Genomic DNA, 19,613 nt, shown 5'->3' with positions numbered 1-19,613 from the left:
GAAGGGCCATCCTGCGTGACACTGCAGTGCCACTCCTAGATGGGCCCGGTGTTTGTGTCGGCCACTAGGGTCGCTTATCTTACTCACACAGCTACCTCATTGCGCCTCTTTTTTTCTTTGCGTCATGTGCTGTTTGGGGAGGGTTTTTTGGAAGGGCCATCCTGCGTGACACTGCAGTGCCACTCCTAGATGGGCCCGGTGTTTGTGTCGGCCACTAGGGTCGCTTATCTTACTCACACAGCTACCTCATTGCGCCTCTTTTTTTCTTTGCGTCATGTGCTGTTTGGGGAGGGTTTTTTGGAAGGGACATCCTGCGTGACACTGCAGTGACACTCCTAGATGGGCCCGGTGTTTGTGTCGGCCACTAGGGTCGCTTATCTTACTCACACAGCTACCTCATTGCGCCTCTTTTTTTCTTTGCGTCATGTGCTGTTTGGGGAGGGTTTTTTGGAAGGGACATCCTGCGTGACACTGCAGTGACACTCCTAGATGGGCCCGGTGTTTGTGTCGGCCACTAGGGTCGCTTATCTTACTCACACAGCTACCTCATTGCGCCTCTTTTTTTCTTTGCGTCATGTGCTGTTTGGGGAGGGTTTTTTGGAAGGGCCATCCTGCGTGACACTGCAGTGCCACTCCTAGATGGGCCCGGTGTTTGTGTCGGCCACTAGGGTCGCTTATCTTACTCACACAGCTACCTCATTGCGCCTCTTTTTTTCTTTGCGTCATGTGCTGTTTGGGGAGGGTTTTTTGGAAGGGCCATCCTGCGTGACACTGCAGTGACACTCCTAGATGGGCCCGGTGTTTGTGTCGGCCACTAGGGTCGCTTATCTTACTCACACAGCTACCTCATTGCGCCTCTTTTTTTCTTTGCGTCATGTGATGTTTGGGGAGGGTTTTTTGGAAGGGACATCCTGCGTGACACTGCAGTGACACTCCTAGATGGGCCCGGTGTTTGTGTCGGCCACTAGGGTCGCTTATCTTACTCACACAGCTACCTCATTGCGCCTCTTTTTTTCTTTGCGTCATGTGCTGTTTGGGGAGGTTTTTTTGGAAGGGCCATCCTGCGTGACACTGCAGTGCCACTCCTAGATGGGCCCGGTGTTTGTGTCGGCCACTAGGGTCGCTTATCTTACTCACACAGCTACCTCATTGCGCCTCTTTTTTTCTTTGCGTCATGTGCTGTTTGGGGAGGGTTTTTTGGAAGGGCCATCCTGCGTGACACTGCAGTGCCACTCCTAGATGGGCCCGGTGTTTGTGTCGGCCACTAGGGTCGCTTATCTTACTCACACAGCTACCTCATTGCGCCTCTTTTTTTCTTTGCGTCATGTGCTGTTTGGGGAGGGTTTTTTGGAAGGGACATCCTGCGTGACACTGCAGTGACACTCCTAGATGGGCCCGGTGTTTGTGTCGGCCACTAGGGTCGCTTATCTTACTCACACAGCTACCTCATTGCGCCTCTTTTTTTCTTTGCGTCATGTGCTGTTTGGGGAGGGTTTTTTGGAAGGGACATCCTGCGTGACACTGCAGTGCCACTCCTAGATGGGCCCGGTGTTTGTGTCGGCCACTAGGGTCGCTTATCTTACTCACACAGCTACCTCATTGCGCCTCTTTTTTTCTTTGCGTCATGTGCTGTTTGGGGAGGGTTTTTTGGAAGGGACATCCTGCGTGACACTGCAGTGCCACTCCTAGATGGGCCCGGTGTTTGTGTCGGCCACTAGGGTCGCTTATCTTACTCACACAGCTACCTCATTGCGCCTCTTTTTTTCTTTGCGTCATGTGCTGTTTGGGGAGGGTTTTTTGGAAGGGACATCCTGCGTGACACTGCAGTGCCACTCCTAGATGGGCCCGGTGTTTGTGTCGGCCACTAGGGTCGCTCATCTTACTCACACAGCTACCTCATTGCGCCTCTTTTTTTCTTTGCGTCATGTGCTGTTTGGGGAGGGTTTTTTGGAAGGGACATCCTGCGTGACACTGCAGTGCCACTCCTAGATGGGCCAGGTGTTTGTGTCGGCCACTAGGGTCGCTTAGCTTAGTCATCCAGCGACCTCGGTGCAAATTTTAGGACTAAAAATAATATTGTGAGGTGTGAGGTATTCAGAATAGATTGAAAATGAGTGGAAATGATGGTTTTTGAGGTTAATAATACTTTGGGATCAAAATGACCCCCAAATTCTATGATTTAAGCTGTTTTTTAGGTTTTTTGGAAAAAAACACCCGAATCCAAAACACACCCGAATCCGACAAAAAAAATTCGGTGAGGTTTTGCCAAAACGCGGTCGAACCCAAAACACGGCCGCGGAACCGAACCCAAAACCAAAACACAAAACCCGAAAAATTTCCGGCGCTCATCTCTAGTTGAAATCAGATTGCCTATTGCTCAGAAACCATAATGTGCATATCAGGAGTCAAGTGTTCCATGGTCTCTGGCTATGTCATTGACTGATTATTGTACTGTAATTAATAGCTTTGCGCTTTTTTTTTTTTTTGGAATCATAAAAGACAATTTGTTATTCATTAGTCTCTGGACATAATCCCCTCTAATCAAACACAAACACACTCCCATGACATCATAGTGTTTGAGGATCTCCAAAATACTAATATGATGGTGCACGTCAAGATGACCTGAGTGGAGCTCATGTCTTCTCTGTTCTCATGGTTTTGTCTCCAGCCCACTAATAAGTCTCTTTTTTGTATATTTCCCCCAGATGTGATGTGGTCCAGGCTGCTGGAAGCCAGATGCTAAACCCCACCATCCCCTCCCCTCCCAACTTCGCAAGAAAGCCCTTTGCCCACGTCTCCCATACTTGCACTTTTCCTTTTGTTCATCCCCCTCTTTTATCCCCCTCTCCAGTAGACAGTCAACTGCCCCTCCCGTCCTTCCCCCCTGAACGTTGGCCAAAACTATCCCATGGCCTCAGTTATTAAAAAAATATTCTAAGCAGATGTGCAAAGCAGCAGCGAGAAGGGTACAAACACCCTTTCAATGCCATAAACAAAGCTCTGAATTTCTGGGCTTAGCTAAGTAATGTCATTATATGGGGAATGTTCTAGCTATTCATAATAAAGGTGAATTATTGCCCTATTTCCATGTGAACTGTAAACTGTATTTATGTATATTACATGAATTTATAACTTTGCAACTCTAAACAGCTGCTATAGTTTTACAGTGGATGGGGAGAGGGGACTATTCAGGGGAAGGGTGTGTGTAAGTTGTAACATATGTCCTGCCAAAATTATACAGTGTAGAGGGGGGTTTGGAGACTTACACAGTCTTAGGGAGGTGAAAGAATTGTACAGTGTAGGGGGAAGGGAATATATTTTGGGATTACATGTATATAGTGGTTGGGAATGGATGCTTAATGACTTCATTGGAAGGCATTGAATTGAACCTCATAATTGCAATTCTCCAAGTGTACTCCAGGTGGCAGTGTGGTTCTGTCCGATTCCATGGCCCATTAGCTAAATGTGCAAAGATTTGGCACAGATGTGCTTGGCTGCTGAAAGCATATGTCTCTGATCATTCCCAGATGTGGTAGAAGGACCATATATGGAGATAGATTGACTGCAGACACTGCCTGTGTCAGATGCTCTTTCCTGGAGTTATTGCAGCAGTTGATTCTTCAAAGTAAGAATGTGAGATCAGGGAGATTTGTATTCATATGTTTTAGCTGCACAAGTGAAGAAAATGCCTTCCATACAATAGGTCAGCATCCATATGATAAATCTCTGCAAGAAGTCTGTTTGCATGTTACCAGATCTATGATACTGTACCTGCTGAGGCATTATGTTAGGGTAAAGAGAGATGAAACAAGGCACATTAGGATTACTGTAGACAATGATCTTCTATATGGTGCAAACAAAGAGGGAATTCCCACATTTGAATACTCCCGCAGGTGGGAGACGTGGCTAAATCACTACTAGGTGGGTTCTGTCTGTGGACAAGGGTTAGATTTAATCAAAGCAATGTTCTTCTGTAATACGTTGGAGCGGGTGATGGATTGTATAGATACTGATGTAATAGAAAAGTAATAAACAAGAGTTTTAAAGTAGAAATTACATTTGGGTGGTCCTGGGGCACTGTGGCACAGTGGTTAGCAGTCTTTAGTTCAAATCACCAGTACCGTTTATGTGGAGTTTGTATTGTCTTTATGCGTTTACCAAATACATACTGGTCCTGGGGGTATATTTACTAAAATGCTGGTTTAAAAAAGTGGAGCTGGTGCCCATAGCAACCAATCAGATTCTACGTATCATTTATATAGCACCTTCTAGAAGAGAATAGCTAGAATCTGATTGGTTGCCGGTTGAGGGTGCCTCTGCGTCCAGCTGTGACACTGATTACAGAATGCACACAGTATCGTCTAAATGAGTAAATGCATACTATGCAACTATGAAACTCTTAAGGATAAAGCTCCATTACTTTTTTGGGGCTGTCGGTCAGACACATGCACTGGAGGCGCCTTTAAAAATGCTGCGAAATAGAAGCTTTTAGGAATGCAAGACAGCGTTCATTCATACACACCAATGTAAGCAGAAGGGGATCAGTGTATATAAGAAGCAGTGGTGGTCTTTTGGTGTTTCCCCATCAATTAGTATAGCAACGTCAACGTGTACTATGAAAGTGAGACACATGTACTATACAGTCACACACAAAATACCTCTGACATATCTATTACTACGTTTGTGAAAGCTGTGGCAGCGGCTATGTGGCCTTAGACTGGTATGATAAGGAGAATATCATGCATTGGCAATGTGACATCCATGCAGACCCTTGACTACTACTATTTCTTTGGGCCTTTCCAATTTTCTCCGGAGTCCTGTTCAATTTTCAGAAAACGAAGGGTTTGAAAAGTAGATGCTGAAACGTAATGCGGTAACCTGCTCCATTATACCGTCAGACATTAAAATATTACAGAGAGGGAAGTTTGGAATAACAAACCCCATTTATGGTCCTAAACCCTGCTGCCTTCTACATCTCACCTGATAACCATTCACATATTAACGTAAAGCCGCATCCACTTTCTGATAGGCCTGTTTGGATCCAATCATTGGTACAGTATAACTGAAATTGGGACTATAGCCAGTTATGTTTTATGGGCCTGGTTCTGAGTTGGATGTATTGACGATGTCAGGCACAGTGAAGCATTTCTTTCTTCTTCTGTGCATGCATCTAAGTTGCACTGTGCGTGCATTTACTGTCCATACGCAGAGTCGCAGCGGCTGAGCTGCACGGGAGTCGCACAGTCTCGGAAATGTTTATCAAATGTACTGGATGTTCCTGGATGGTCAGAGATGGCCCATCTTATGAGTGTGTTATGAGAGTGACGTGCCTGTGTCGCTAATACTGGTTGTGTACATGGGTTGGGTACGATATTCCAGAGGTCACCATCCCGACAGTCAGAATCCAGGCAGCAGCATGTCGACATTCAAAATCCTGACACATTTTGGTGAGTACTGTAACACCAACCGTAACCCTAACACACCCAACGGTAGCCTTACCATAACCATCCCATCCTGCAGTCTATCATTAACCCATCCCCTAGTGCCTAACCCTACACCTAACCCTAACCTTCCCCTCCCAGAGTCTAACCCTAACCCTCCCCCTAGTGCCTAACCCTACCCTTAACACTAACCATCCCCTCCCGCAGTCTAACATTAACCCTTCCCCAGTGCCTAACCCTACACCTAACCTTAACCATCCCCTCCCACAGTCTAACATTAACCCTCTCCCTAGTGCCTAACCCTACACCTACCCCTAACCTTCCCCTCCCAGAGTCTAATGCTAACCCTCCCCCTAGTGCCTAACCCTACACCTACCCCTAACCTTCCCCTCCCAGAGTCTAACCCTAACCCTCCCCCCAGTGCCTAACCCTACACCTAACCCTAACCATCCCCTCCCGCAGTTTAACATTAACACTTCCCCTAGTGCCTAACCCTACACCTAACCCTAACCATCCCCTCCCGCAGTCTAACATTAACCCTCCCCCTAGTGCCTAACCCTACACCTAACCCTAACCATCCCCTCCCGCAGTCTAACATTAACACTTCCCCTAGTGCCTAACCCTACACCTAACCCTAACCATCCCCTCCCACAGTCTAACATTAACCCTCCCCCTAGTGCCTAACCCTACACCTAACCCTAACCATCCCCTCCCGCAGTCTAACATTAACACTTTCCCTAGTGCCTAACCCTACACCTAACCCTAACCATCCCCGATCGCAGTCTAACATTAACCCTCCCCCTAGTGCCTAACCCTACACCTAACCCTAACCATCCCCTCCCGCAGTCTAACATTAACACTTCCCCTAGTGCCTAACCCTACACCTAACCCTAACCATCCCCTCCCACAGTCTAACATTCACCCTCCCCCTAGTGCCTAACCCTACACCTAACCTTAACCATCCCCTCCCACAGTCTAACATTAACCCTCCCCCTAGTGCCTAACCCTACACCTAACCCTAACCATCCCCTCCCACAGTCTAACCCTAACCATCGCCCTATATTTAACCCTAACCCTACACCTAACCATCCCCTCCCACAGTATAACACTAACCCTCCCCTTATTGCCTAACCCTACACCTAAACTAACCTTCCCCTCCCACAGTCTAACCCTAACCCTCCTCCTAGTGCCTAACCCTACACCTAACCCTACCCTTCCCCTCCCACAGTCTAACACTAACCCTCCTCCTAGTGCCTAACCCTACCCTTCCCCTCCTACAGTCTAACCCTAACCCTCCCCCTAGTTCCTAACCCTACACCTAACCCTAACCATCCCCTCCCACAGTATAACACTAACCTTCCCCTTATTGCCTAACCCTACACCTAACCTTCCCCTCCCACAGTATAACACTAACCCTCCCCTTATTGCCTAACCCTACACCTACACCTAACCTTCCCCTCCCACAGTCTAACCCTAACCCTCCCCCTAGTTCCTAACCCTACACCTAACCCTAACCATCCCCTCTTGTAGAAAAATGGTAAAAGCAATATTGGTAAAAGGCATACACACGGACGCTGCAGCGCCTGACTCGGAATCAGACCCTATGGCGGGGAAAAGGATATACAAGTGGGGGGAGAGGGGAGAATTCTAAATACTTTAGTTGAACAGGAGAAGAATCAATGTAGAATGAAGTGTATTCTGTGTTTTGCAGCACTGCTCTCACTGCTGGTATCCTGTTTGGTTTACATCTGTACAAGAGATGGCAACCATATGTTTCATTGCGATTGTAATGCATCTTCAGGTTCTGCTTTTGCTTTGCTGTTCCACTGAAAACCGTTACTCACTGTATTTGTACATTTGTATTTGGTAGAATTAATAATTCATCAATAGAGCTGAGGCGACAATCCAATCTGCTGGGGGGTCTAGCCAGGGTAGGAATTGGAACACAAACTATGTTCAATTCTGCGGAAAAAGGGATAACAAGGGGAATATTTTGCTGAACAATTTGGGGAATATCCAGCAGCAAAATATCCCTGGAACTTAAGTTCATACCAAAGAATAGAAGAAGCTGTTGCTGTTTTATGAGTCTGACCATAATTAAACATTTCTCATATTAACTCTGGAACTTGTACACAAAAGTATCAGGAGCCAATATTGTTGTTAGAATTAAATAGAGGGGTATGAGCCGGTGCCCGGTACCCACTACTGCCCAATGTAAGAAGCGGGTACAATGGTTAAGGGTTTTAGCTACAGTGCTCACATGGGTTCCCTATATGGGCTTGTGTCTGTTATTTGAGATTGGATTGTTACTGACATGAATTCAGGAAACCGCACTTAGCCTATATTCCCGACACATGAAGAAGACCCCAGCAGCGCCATTCTGTTACTTCTGATTGGCTGATTAAATATTATCCACTCCACCCATTAGCATTGTGGCTATATTGCTGTTGCAAAGTGGCGGGTGAATATATGCAGTACTCATGCACAGTAGTGAGTGCTGGGCATAACCCCCAAGGTGGTGCCCCTTATCTAGGTGTCAAGGACGCAATTCAGTGGTGTGTGTGTGTGTGTGTGTGTGCCCTGGGCGTCCTATTTGAGGTGGCGCCGACACAGTCGGAGAGAAAAAAGGTACCCCCAGGCCCCCCTCTCTCAGGGTGACAAGAATCCTAGCTTCGGCCCTGCAGACGTGCACAAATAATCTCTCTTGAAATCCATATCTATGGTGGAGAACAGGGCTGGACTGGCCATTTGGCTCTTCTGGAAAATGCTACAAGGGCTGATGACCAGATGGGCCGGTCTGGTTACAGAGTGTGGGGCTGTGAGCAGTGCAGCCTTCTGGCTCACTGCTCCTCTGCCCTTATGCCTGCATTCCCTTCCATCTGTGGCTGGTATATAGACAGATGGGAAGGGGGGGGGGGGGGGGGGGGTGCCACGAGGCCAGGCCCCCCTGAATCGTGGCACACCCCATGACCCACGGCCACACCCCCTCGACATGCACAGTCACATGCCAGGGCTGATTCACAGCTCCAGTCTGTCCCTGGTGAATACACTATTCTTTCTTGTGTATATTACAGTTCATTACATTATATTGTGTACCAATAGGGTAATGCAGCAATGTCAGGCCGTGACTCTACCTTTCATGGGCTGTAACAGTTGTGTGTCTGAGGCATAAACACTTTCCTAGTACATGTCAGTATGCTATGACTGACAGCATATTTAGAGTCGGAATGGACCACAGGGGTACCAGGGAAACCACCGGTGGGCCCCATTGCTTCCTCTAGGTATCAGGTTCCAGACTGTGCACTTGTATTATGCATGGTAGATATGTCGCATTACACTGCACTAAACTATTGTGTATTTTCAGTGGAGGCTGGCCACACCCCCTTTGTAGACTGGCCACACCCCTAAGTATGGGCCCCTATAGCTGCATTCGCCCAATGGGCCCTTCATGGCCCAGTCCGACACTGCGCATATTCATGCGTATGTTTGGAGTGAGAAATTCACCCAACCATAAATATGCCTGTATATACAGATCTATGCTGTCTCTTTATATACTGTCCTGTAAGTGCCGGATTACCACGTAGGCAGAGTAGGCACCGGCTATGGTGCCTACTCTGCCAAAAGATAGAAAAAATGAATCAACTCAAAGAAACGAAAGTTTGCAGTACACTAAAGACAGATAAATGACTGTATAAATGTAATGTACCCATTAACTACTTAAAGTACATAAACCATAGACATCAGATTCACATGACAGTTTCCAGATCATAGGCTGCTGGTTGGTAAAATTAAAAATGTATAAGGAGAAAGCACAGGGCTGGGGCGTCGTGGGCCCCCCTCCTCTCCGGCAGCAGTAGACTCTGGCGTAATGCATAATGCCAGAGTCTACTGCGCATGCGCAGGTCTCCGGGAACATGGCGGCCATGCCTTGTTCCCGGGGACACCTTCAGTGCGCATGTGCAAATCACTCAGAAATGGCCGCGGCGGACATTTTCCTAGTGATCTGTGCCCGCACAGCAGTGACACCGTTGCGGGACTCTGGAGGGGTCAGTATAATGTATGGGTGCAGTGTGTGCGGTGTGGGCCCCCCTGAACCCACTCACTCTACTAACACACACCAGGGGCTAAATGTAATAGGGTCCTAATTTGCCAGAGGTGCGGAATTTCAGTTGAGAATGAACATCTTTTTAAAGCGGCAATCATTTACAAAGCAAAATCAACCTGGTTTTGCTATGTATACCCATTTCAGACCGCCTGAGGTGGGTCGCACCCAGGAGCCTGACATGGGAGCTCCCAGTATGCAACTTGGCATATTGATTGGGGCTTGTGGAGCACATGATCTCCAAGCGCCGCCAGTATACACACAGTGAACGGGTCGCATCTACTCGGCTCCGTTCACACCGCACAGTGAGCCGGATTGAACACGAGTTCAACCCTGCTCGCGACCAGGGTTGAAATACTGGGTCGCATAAGTGTGTATTTAGGGGTAATCCAGCGTGTAGAATGTTACCCTTCATGAGAACAAATACTTGGTGCTCAGGGGTGTGCACATTATATTCATGCTGATATCTGGAGTGTTCAGATGTGTAAATGCTCGGTAATATATTGGGAAAGATCATTAAGTTTATTGGGCTTGATTCTGGGATGGACGCAGTAGCGCAGCCGCTGTGTCTTTGTACGCTGCGGCTGTGCTAAAGTATTCCGGCTTCTGTGGCCTGCTGCTGCGTCCGAAAATCAGCATTGGATCACTCTGTGTGACCACCGGCCTCTGACTAACCCTCAAGTTACTCAGGATGTCCTGCGCCTTCACACATCCACTGGCCTCCGCACAGCCGTTGCCGCCCCGTCCCCGTTCCCAACGGTTGCAGCATGTCAGTTGTGCTGCAGCTAGTAACAGGGCCGTCTTAACAGCAGTGTGGGCCCCTGGGCACAACAATGCACTGGGGCCCCTACCTATCCTCCAGCGGTAGGGGTGGGGGGGTGCTATCAGCGGCAGCTTTGATGTCCCGCAGGCGGTAGGAGGTGTTCTATCTGTCGCTCAGCATGTAGGACCTGGAGCAATGATTTCTGTTAATTAATCCTTTACCGCACAGATGGGGCGGAAGTGAGAACACTAAACTGTAGAAGGGGACATTGGGCTGAATGAAGGGGCCCTGGTACATGACTTCCAGGGTGGTAGGGGATGTTTAATACGTAGGGGAGGGGTGGATAGTGGAGTTGGCTTAATATTCATCATTTTCCGGTGGGAGGGCAGCTTGCTTGACTGCAGATATCTCCAGTACCTGGAAATAGATTTCTTAGCTTTCAATGGGATAAAAACACTAGAGAGTCCCGTCTATCAGCAGGTACTGGGGACTTGGGGATCAGAGTTCAGGAGCCAGAGCAATCCACCAACGAAAATATAAAACTGTATACCAGACGTGTGGAGCTGGAGCAGGGATCAGCTGCTGGAAGGCTGATATCTCTGGTTCTGGGCATAGTAGAGACAAGCTGCCAGTGTTCACCAAAAGCTTTTGGAGTATACCATCAAAAAACACTGTAAGTCAAACAGAATCTGAGATATCTGGCTGGGTAGAGCAATTAACAGGCTTGGACGGAGACCACTGCTTTGAAGTCGGATATCTCTGGTTCCCCTGGCCTGATTTTCAAAAAATCTGGTACCCCTGGAAAGAGGGGACCCTCAGCTATCAGCCTAGGGCCCTTATACTCCTGGGGCCCTTGGGCAAGAGCCCATTGAGCCCATACGGAAAGACGGCCCTGGCTAGTAGCAGGGAAGGACTGGGGTTAAACAGGGGCTTTGACATAGTAGTGGTTGAAAGGGTGTGTGGTCACAGCTCATGGGGGTGTGGCCTCATTGCACACCCTCATGTTTCTGTATGTCAGGCAGCTGAGCAGAGTACAGAGAGGATGAGCTCCCCAGGCAGTCTTACTCTCCGTGTGGCGGGAAGCTGAGCAGAGTGCTGGAAGGCTGCGCTGCTCGGCCAACCCGTCTCTCTGTGAGACCGGTCCGGCCCATCAGTCCTTCTGGCATTTGTCATAAGTGCCAGATGGGCAGTCCGGCCCTTATCGGAGATGTACGTAAGCCATCGGGTTTGCACACATCTCTGAATCTGGGCCATTGTACACTATGGTGGTCATTTCAAGTTGTTCGCTCGCTAGCAGTTTTTAGCAGCCGTGCAAACGCTATGCCGCCTCCCACTGGGAGTGTATTTTAGCTTAGCAGAAGTGCGAACAAAAGGATCGCAGAGCGGCGGCAAACTTTTTTTGTGCAGTTTTAGAGTGGCTCAATACCTACTCAGCGCTTGCGATCACTTCAGACTGTGTAGTTACTGTTTTGATGTCACGAACACGCCCTGCGTTCGCCCAGCCATGCCTGTGTTTTTCCGAACACTCCCTGAAAACGGTCAGTTGACACCCAGAAACGCCCACTTCATGTCAATCACTCTGCGGCCAGCAGTGCGACTGAAAAGCTTCGCTAGACCCTGTGTAAAACTACATCGTTCATTGCAATTATATGACGCGTGTGCGCATTGCGCCATATACGCATGCGCAGAAGTCCCATTTTTTTGCCTCATCGCTGCACAGCGAACGAATGCAGCTAGCGATCAACTCGGAATGACCCCCTATGCTCTATGGAAAGTTCATTACTCAGTGATGAATGCATTTCTCATGCTCGCACAGAGTGATACATTTACTAAGGTTGTTGGAGGTTTTTAGAACTGCTGATGTTGCCCATAGCAACCAATCAGATTCTATTATCTTCCAGAAGCAGCTAGATAAATTGTAGAATCTGACTGGTTGCTATGGGCAACATCACCAGTTCTAAAAAATTCCCACCTTAGTAAATTTACCCCATTATGTAAGTTTTAAATCCCATGAAGCAGACGCAAGTGCACATGGCTGCAGCAGACAGATTTACCACCTTATGCTAATGTGAGTGTCCGCAAGACTATATGCGCTTAGCCGCAATGGCCGCTACTTTTCTGACCACAACCGTAATCATTAGTAACAGCACTTACAGCTACACGGTGCTGGTCATACACAGGTCCCATGGTATGGTATCACGCCTACCACGCTCTCATGAAATGGGTGTCTTGTGTGCCTTCGCAGGGTAGCCGCCCAAATGTCACCCAGAAATGCCCATTTTAGGGACAGCGAGAAGCGGCCGCACAATGGGGGTCATTCCGAGTTGATCGCTCGCTAACAACTTTTTGCAGCGCTGCGATCAGGTTCATTCTCTGCAAAACTGCGCATGCGTATGCACCTCAATGCGCAGGCGCGTCGTATGGGTACAAAGAGGATCGGTGCTGGGCGATGGATTTAACAAAGAATCCATTCGCACAGCCGATTGCAAGGTGATTGACAGAAAGAGGGCATCTGTGGGTGTCAACTGACCGTTTTCTGGGAGTGTTTGGGAAAATGCAGGCGTGTCCAAGCGTTTGCAGGGCGGGTGTCTGACGTCAATTCCGGGACCAAAAAGACTGAAGTGATCGCAGTGGCTGGGTAAGTCCAGAGCTACTCAGAAACTGCAAAAAACTTTTTTGTGCCGTCGGCTGCAAAAGCGTTCGCACACTTGCAAAGTGAAAATACACTCCCCCATAGGCAGCAACTATCAGATTGCAGCACTGACCTGTGTGCGATTCAAAATCAGGGGGGAGATTTATCAAAGTTTGGGGGGAGATAAAGTGGAGAGAGATAATCTACCAACCAATCCGCTCCTGTCATTTTTCAAACACTGTAACATGGCAGGTAGGAGCTGATTGGTTGGTGCTTTATCACTCTCCACTTTATCTCCCTCACCAAGCTTTGATAAATTTCCCCCAGTGTCCTTTATGTCAAACTCTCTTTTTATCTCATTTACATAGGTCCAGTATTTTGCTCATTGCCTCTGTGCATTTACTAACATTTCATTTACTAACAAGTCATGATCTTTAGTTACTTTTTGTACTTTTCAGACATAATTAAAATAGTAGTAATAATAATATTAACAAATGCAGTAATAGTAATACTATTATTACTCATGGAAATGCAGTCACTCCTCTTCCATGTCAGCATTATCCCTCATACTATATTACCATGACACATACTGTACAAGCCCTGACCCCCCCAATTCTCACACAATGCAGCACCCCCCCAGCCAGCCCCACCAGGCATAGACCTGAGGAAGGTGGTGGTGGGACACTGTCTGGCCATGGCACTCCTCTGTCAGCCTCATAGTCTGTAAGTTACTCCTTTCCCCAATAACCAGCCCCTGACACTCCACCCTCTGAGTCCCATCCAGCAGCACTCCCCCCTCCCTCCCAGCCAGCACTCAGCCAGCAGCAGCAGCACTCCCCATCCCTGTTAGCCCTCTCTGCTGCTGCACTGCTGGGCACTCACTGAGACTCTCACTCCCCTCCTGCAGGGGATCACTACCATGAAGATGCTGCGGGGATTCCTGCCACTGGCCCTGCTGCACCTCTGCCTTCTGTTTGAAGGGGGCATCGCTCAGCAGGGGGGCATCAAGGACCCAATCAAGGACCCCTCTCAACCTGCCACTGGACCTAACAGCACTATCATTGGCTTTGACCCGGACAGACCCAGATCTTCCTACCAAGGTAACAGTAGAGGATGCTGCTTCCCTTAGCCCTTGATCACTGGACGTTTGTGTTACACAGATTTTACATTGATTAGACCTTGTTACACTGTCACCTATACATGTCACATCATTACTTTATAGCCTGCATGCGATACCCTGGTCCTCAGTGACCATATGCCACCTCCACCTAAGCTATATGTGGCTCTTGTGGAACTACAAGTCCCAGGGTGGTATGTCATTATGGCATGTGTAGTTCTCCCATAGAAGTTTGCCTGTCTTTAAACATCGTCCTACTGGTTACAAGGCTGTGTAACGGCTGCAGAGCACCTGGAATTGTACTGTGAGCTTCTGATATTTTACAGTTCTTTGTTTTGGAACTTCCTTGTAAAACTTCTCTAAGTAACATTATTTTGTGTTCTCTTTCAGTGTTAGCAATATTATTGTATACAGAGAGCTAGCTGTGTCCTTAAGACAGATCTCTCAGACTGCGAATAGGTATCATCCACCCACATCTGTAATCTGAAATTCTGCAGTTTGTCGTTGAAAGATACTTGTGGGAGGAGCAATGAGCTTGTTGGAGCAGTGGGAGGAGTTGGACCATAATGGAATATAATACCTTTGTACTACAATGGGGGAACAAAAGAGGGTGTAGCTTTCACTAGCAATTTTTTGGAAAAGGAAGTTTTACAGCTGAATATTTTATTTAGTACCGGTCCCATAATCTGAGCATTGCTCAAAATGTACACATACTGTCATGCCATGCACTTACTGTGTGTCATGGGTAGGCCACTGTGTCAGCGGCCACAGACATAATTACGTTAGAGTGAAAGCTCTTCAGGACATGAATTTAGCATTAGGTGCTTGCATTGCACTTTTGGGTCCAGTATGTGTCTATTTCTCTCTATTTCTCTCTAATTGCTACCTGCACTATATACATACATACATACATATATATATATATATATATATATACACTATATACATACATACATACAGTACAGTACATATATATATATATATATATATATATACATACATACATACATACATGCATACATACAGTGCAATCATACATACATACATACATACTTAAATACAGTACATACTGTACATACAGTATATATATACATACATACATACATAAAACAGAACTCCACATATCTATAATAACACTTTTGTCATGTTTACATTAAATATATATGGCCTGCTCTATTACAATCAACTAACATTGTACACTGTGTACTATATTATACAAAGGTACCGTATTTCCAAGTTCCTGAAGCAGGCACTAAGACACCCCCGGACATACATCTTCTATTCCTACTTTGCTTACATTTGTCATCCCTCCTTTCTTTTTTATGTGAAATGCAGTACAGCTAATATATATATATATATATATATATACATATATAATGTATATATATATATAATGTATATTCCAAGAGGAACTACTGATCCAGGGCCACCAGAAGACAGAATCCTGGGAAAATAAGTGTTCCATTCTGTTGTATGCACACAATAAGCCATATGACAGTTATTGCTCGGTGACACCAGTAATGGAAATATTCCCAATACAAACATATAGCACATGTATAAAGAACACTGTTAGCTAGTGAAGCTTGCACTGACTGTGTCCCTGTGTAGCATTTATTACTTATTAAACATAAAAGTGATGCTACTAGCTCAGCATTACATTACTATTACAGCTGGGTTGTATATGTGACCATTGCATTCAGAGGTACTGTAGCACTTTTTTGTTTTGTCTATGAAGGTTGGTATTCCTGCCTATGTATAATACCATACGTTTCCTACTTTGGCATTTGGAAATGTTAGGAGACTTGTTTAAGGTGCAGAAGACATGTCTACATTACGTATCAGGTGTCCCTATTGGTTGTATTAGTCAGAAATGTGACTTTGCTGCTGAGTTCCAGGCATCTTATTGAATTAAGGCATAGCTTTTATTTCTAGAGGTCTATAGTACCACTGTTATCTGAATTTAAGGGAAAATGCCTGCCTACAATTAAATAGTACAAATAACTTGTTATTTTCTATTTTGCCAGTTGTATAAATTGTAGGTAGAACAAATCTGGCGTATTCACAGGTAACAAGCAGGTATTAAGCTACAAAACACTATACATTTGGCATTGTAATACAAACCTCCAGAATGGTTCATTCATTGTGTTTCAAGTGCTCATATACAGTACATTGATGTCCACCTTAGAGAATACTAGCTAATCTTAACAACGCAGGTATTCTCCCATTGCCTAATTATTTTGTTATGTTCATGGTGGCGGCCATTTTGTAATATCTGCTATCAAATCATTGAAGTAAGACTCATGTGGGCAGCCATTTTGCCTGACTCACGCCTTGAATTAGGAAATAAAAGGATGGTTAAAAGGGTAAATATTACAGCTATGTCTATACAACATTTTCACTTTCTCAACATCCATCTTGTCAAATACTATACACTCAAACATGCAGGCTCACTGTCATTTTACTGTGCACCAGTTTTCTTAAATGACCTAAGTTTAACAAAATGGCACCCTGTGTGCATGTGGTATTGAGCTGATATTTTAGACACCTCAGTTAAGGCGAGTTTCCTCACAATAGCAATCTGTGTTATTTCCAATTGATCGCAAATAGAGACTGAAATAGTATATGTATTTTTTTTTATCATAAATAAGGAGTCATGCTGTGTCCAGCACCTCACATTTGAAAACACAACAACCATGGCAGCTGCTTGGCTCATCTTTGGTTCCCGTCACGACACTATATATATATATATATATATATATATATATATATGCATAATATATATATATATATTCATTCCTTATAGTGTTATGCTTTACCTTCTTCTGATACTGAGAACATACAGTGACCATATTTGTTGACATAGTGGGTCTTCCTTATAGGAGATCGTGGTGGGGGCGGTGCCAGCGGAAAATGTGATTTGCGCATTTCTAGTGAGAATCGTGGCTATATTGATTTAATTTGCAGCAAATTATCCTGGCGCCACCCATCTCACTTCACTGCAGAAGTTGATTGGATACGGCAGGTTGGTCTGCTCTCCTGGGATCCCGGTAGAGCGCTCCCACAATTTAGGAGTCTCCTGGTCATTCTAGGGAGTATGGCAATGGCATGTGCAATATACTGTAGCATGCTAGATGTACTTTCAAGATTCCCCTTCCAACTCACATTGGAAGCAGATATGTTGGACCCCAATGGGTGATTTAACAGTGACACAAAATGGCTGGGTCTATATGCAGTATTTTAAACAACAGGTGGGTGGAGCTTGCCAGGGCAGCAGTTTATTTGGTAATTGAGTAAATTGTACCGTTGCTGGATATTTATGTAAAAAATGTTTTTGTGTGTAACACAGTACTGTTTGTCAGTGTCTAATAATAAAACAATGAGGGACTGTGCAATGCTTCATCTTAATTATTGGGGTCATATTCATTGATCTACCATTTCTTTGCCCGCAGACTGTCCCGTGGATATCTTCTTCGTGTTGGACACCTCAGAAAGTGTTGCTCTTCGTGTGAAACCATTCAAGACTCTTGTGACCCAAGTCAAGGAATTTACCAAACAATTTATAGACAAACTCACAACAAGGTAACATTTCCAAATGAGATGTTAAAGGGGCACTATTATGTACTATTATATACAAATTTAGCCAGGCCTGGGCCTCTGTAGGGGAACATATCCCACAATAGTGCAGCCTCGTCCACCATGTGTGTGATTCAGCTTTCTGGCAGTGCCCACCAAAGTTGTGTTTACAACAAGCTGTGCCCACTAGCTGTGCCACTCTAGTGGCTAGGCCTCTCCCATCACCCGGGCCCACCTGAAGTCTCTGCAGTCCTGATGTTTAGAAGCCACACTGGGCCTGATGTGCCTTCTCAGCTGCCTGGCTCCATTCCAGCTTCTACCTCAGTAGCTACACACTGCATTATGGCTGTGCTGGAGCTGAGAATAATGGGCTTTCAAGGAAGAAATAAAAATAAGTAGTTCATAAACTGACACACAGTGGTTATCTTTGCCTGTGTAGTACTGTACACCTCAGCAGTGGGTGACCTGACCCTATTCAGGTTCCGTTGCAACAATAAGTCTCAATATGTTGGGCATTCAGGAACTCATAATTGTTCCTTGGTATTTGGTTGGTGCTGGGCTTTGTGAAATAGTTTTTTTAAGAAATATTTTCTTCAACATAGGGATAGAAGCGTGTTTGTATTTTGATCAATTTAATTGTATTATTTCTAACTCTGCAAAATGGCAGATGTTTTATCATGGGAAGCTTGTCATGTATGGGGCCTATGGCAGGACTTGTGCAAATGCTTTGAGACCTGGGAACTGTTCTTTCTGGGAATACAGCATTCCGCAGATGGGCTAGTGGATCAGTAGGAAGTTGCAAGCTCTCCTCGAGCAGTTTAATGCCGAACCACTATGTCTCCTCCCAGGATGCAGTTCCTGGAGCTCAGATAAGGGGGAGGGGAATGCCAGTGCATTTTAATATAATCCAGACCCTCACAGTCCAAGGATATGGAGAAACCAGCTTTAGAAGGACTGGTGACACTATTAGAAAAGTCAGAGAAGGACTGGTGACACTATTAAACCAGCAATGGCAGTTTTCATGGCTGGTCGAGACAGTGGAGAACTGATAATGAATGAATGACTCTCTGGAACTGCAGCTTTGCATCACCTGAGTTCCATGCACAATGCAGAAGAGGTCCAGATGACCCCTATCTTTCCATAATGTCTAAGTAAGCTAGAAATAACATGCCACATAGACCTGTAACATAAATATATATTAACTGAATGCAATAAACATTCCAAAAATATTTATTATAATGAAGTAAATAAAAGAGTTGCATGGTCTCTTCTTCATCCCACATAGTCCACCACTGCTTTTTTATCACAACACTTAGAGAAAAAAACGAATAACAAAATGTGTTACCTTCTTTTGTGGTACTGTCAGTCTGAGCATGCTAGGACTTGTAGTCCCACAAAGCCTGGAAAACTGCAGGTTACTCATCTGTACTATACAATAATAGTAGATAGAGAGCACCTTTCTATCACTCTTAATTGATTTTGACAGGTGCTACGCCCCCTTTGATATCAAATTATAGTGCTTGATGCAAATGTAATATCTGCCATACCTGCAGTGCACATGGTTTTGCACAACTGCTAACAAATTTGCTGCTGCGAGCAACTCTGAATTACCCCCTTAATTTATGATTGCCATCACCTGTGCTGAAACAACTTTCTTATCCATTAACCTGTTCAACACAGGTGCCTGCAATCATAACTTAAGAGAAAAGTCCAGAAGCAGAGCATTTTGTCCCTCCTGGAGGTCATGGAGGTCATTCCGAGTTGTTCGCTCGCAAGGCGATTTTAGCAGAGTTGCTCACGCTAAGCCGCCGCCTACTGGGAGTGAATCTTAGCAACTCAAAATTGCGAACGACGTATTCGCAATTTTGCGATTACAAACTTCTTAGCAGTTTCAGAGTAGCTTCAGACTTACTCGGCATCTGCGATCAGTTCAGTGCTTGTCGTTCCTGGTTTGACGTCACAAACACACCCAGCGTTAGCCCAGA

At 45.8% G+C, this 19,613-nt stretch overlaps 1 protein-coding gene across 1 annotated transcript in view; it reads left to right on the top strand.

Annotated features, from left to right (window-relative positions):
- The first annotated feature begins 13,719 nt into the window (after positions 1–13,719).
- COL6A1 (collagen type VI alpha 1 chain) overlaps positions 13,720–19,613 on the top strand; it is an 80,848-nt gene continuing 74,954 nt past the window's right edge. Inside the window, exons 1-2 of the mRNA XM_063933282.1 lie at positions 13,720–14,038; positions 17,505–17,634. Of these exons, the coding sequence (XP_063789352.1) occupies positions 13,858–14,038; positions 17,505–17,634 (311 nt within the window). The 5' untranslated portion in view covers positions 13,720–13,857. The remainder of the gene's footprint in view (positions 14,039–17,504; positions 17,635–19,613) is intronic.

The sequence above is a fragment of the Pseudophryne corroboree genome, chromosome 7 (assembly GCF_028390025.1).
Source record: "Pseudophryne corroboree isolate aPseCor3 chromosome 7, aPseCor3.hap2, whole genome shotgun sequence".
NCBI lineage: Eukaryota > Metazoa > Chordata > Amphibia > Anura > Myobatrachidae > Pseudophryne > Pseudophryne corroboree.
The sequence above is the reverse complement of the archived record's forward strand: the minus strand, read 5'-3'. Positions and strand labels throughout refer to the sequence as shown.